The 2,243-nt window shown below is 47.5% G+C and overlaps 1 protein-coding gene across 1 annotated transcript in view; it reads left to right on the forward strand.

Annotated features, from left to right (window-relative positions):
• The first annotated feature begins 570 nt into the window (after window positions 1-570).
• MRPS36 (mitochondrial ribosomal protein S36) overlaps window positions 571-2,243 on the forward strand; it is a 15,413-nt gene continuing 13,740 nt past the window's right edge. Inside the window, exon 1 of the mRNA XM_003785884.3 lies at window positions 571-687. Within this exon, the coding sequence (XP_003785932.1) occupies window positions 646-687 (42 nt within the window). The 5' untranslated portion in view covers window positions 571-645. The remainder of the gene's footprint in view (window positions 688-2,243) is intronic.

Genomic DNA, 2,243 nt, shown 5'->3' on the forward strand with positions numbered 1-2,243 from the left:
AGGGAAGACATAAACCCCATCTCTACTAAAAAATTAAGTAAAAGTAATAAAATAAATAAGCCCGGTACAATAGCTCACGTCTGTAATCCTAGTACTTTGGGGGCCAAGGCGTGTGGATTGTTCCAGCTGCGAGTTTGAGATCATCCTGAGCAAGAGCGACATTCCATCTGTATTAAAGTGGAGCTTGAGAACCACTGGTCGGCGCAGTGGCCCATCCCTGTTGTCCCAGTTACTTTGGAGGCGGAAGCAGAAAGGATTGCTTGAGCCCAGGAGTTTGAGGTTGCCGTGAGCTAGGCTGATGCCCTGGCACTCTAAAAAACCACAGGCCATATATTATTTGGTTTAAGAAAAAATTATGATCTATGCCGAAATCAAAAACAGGTGTCTATAAAGGAAATGGCCCTAGATAACATAAGCTAGTTTGCAAGGTAAGTCCAACTTAAAGTAGGAAACCTTCGCAGACAAAACTAAACAATACAAGGCACGTGCTCCCGTTCCAAGGAAGGAGGAGGGGCCGAACGGTGCAGGGGTGGGGCGAACTTCCCAGGGCCCTGTGACGTCTCGGGGAGGTCCCGCCCCCAGCTGCCCACGGCTCCAGTTATCACAGCTCGCTTGCGGTCCGGAAGCTACCCCTTCTCGGGGGTCATGATGGGCAGCAAGATGGCGTCTGCCAGCAGGGTCGTCCAGGTAAAGAAATTTGGTCGCCTTTGTGGACCTTGGGCGGTAGGGATTTTGGTGACTCTAGCAACGGCGTTGGGGAGGAAAGGCGGTGACAGAGGCTGCACGGTGACCGCGGCCCAGGGTGGGGCTAGCGGTGGCGTGGCTCGTGTGTGAGAGAATAGGACCTTGAGCCCTTTGGGTTGGGCAATGCGCTGGGGTCCGGAGCTGAGGCTTCGACCCCCTAAACGCTTAGGTTCTGAGCCCACTGTCCTGGAGGTCCTGGATTCCTCCGCCCCGACCTCTTAGCCTTTGGGGCCTGGTATTAACCAATTGCGAGTTTGAGATGTCCGGGATCAGCCAATGCGAGGGAAGGCTGTAGCGGGGCGTGGAAGGAAGTGTACGCTGGATCTGACCCGATGTCCGTTCAAGGTCTTGGGAATGTCCGGATAACTGGCTCCAGGTGTCTGTTTAGAGACCAGATGGGGGCAATAGAAAAATACTGTGATTTAACAGTATTCGTGTATGTTTTAGGGTTTGTTTCCTAAGCCTTTTTAGCCAAGGTTTAGATAGGGTAAACTCCTTAAAGCTTTTATTTTTGCTTCTCCAGCTGTGGTCTCTAAGTAGGAGAGAGAAAATTTATATAAATGGATGCAACGTCCACTTTTGTGGTTGGGTTTCAACCTTGAAAGTGTATGAAAAGATTTGATCCTACTGCCAGGTGTGGTGGTATGGGCCTGTAATCCCAGCACTGTAGGAGGCAGAAGCTGGAGGATCACATGAGGCCAGGAGTCCAAGACCAGCCTGGGAAACATAGTGAGCCCTGTCTCTACAAAAAATTAAAACTCAGCCCGGCATGGTAGCTTGTGCCTACAATTCCAATTAGTACGGAGGCTGAGGTGGGAGGATCACTTGAGACAAGAGTTCTAGCCTGGATGACAGAAAAGAAAAAGGTCAGTGAATAACAGCCTTATTATCAGTGTGCTCCTGCCCACTGATGGCGTATCTTGCAAAAAAGGGCTGTGAACTATCATGGGTCCCTTCTCTACTTGTTTTCTTAAAACAATGCTAAGTTTATCAGGAAACCAAAATTTGGAGGATCACCTGGGAGAATAAGCTCATGTCAAGGAGGTAAGGTTATAAATTAGTCTGAAAAATATTATAACTGAGTAATCCCACAGATTTTATTGAGGTTTAAATTAAATACCATATGATCCTAGCTCAGCACCTGTAGCACAGTGGTTATGGCACCAGCCACTGTACACTGAGACTGGCAGGTTTGAAGCTTGCTTGGGCTAAACAACAATAAAATAGCCGGGCATTGTGGCAGGCCCCTATAGTTCCAGCTAATTGGGAGGCTGTGGCAAGAGAATTGCTTAAGCCCAAGAGTTTGAGGTTGCTGTAAGCTGTGACACTACAGCACTCTACCAAGGGCAACAAAGTGAGACTCTGTCTCAAAAAGAAAAAAAAGCCATATGATCCTGTATGACTGTAGATATCAAAGTCGCTTTCAATAAAATAGGTGTAAAAATTTGGGCTTCTAAAAAAAAAAAAAGCAGCTTTATTTATAATAACTCCTAAATCAG

This window comes from Otolemur garnettii, unplaced genomic scaffold (genome assembly GCF_000181295.1).
Source record: "Otolemur garnettii isolate 467f Iridium unplaced genomic scaffold, OtoGar3 scaffold00017, whole genome shotgun sequence".
NCBI lineage: Eukaryota > Metazoa > Chordata > Mammalia > Primates > Galagidae > Otolemur > Otolemur garnettii.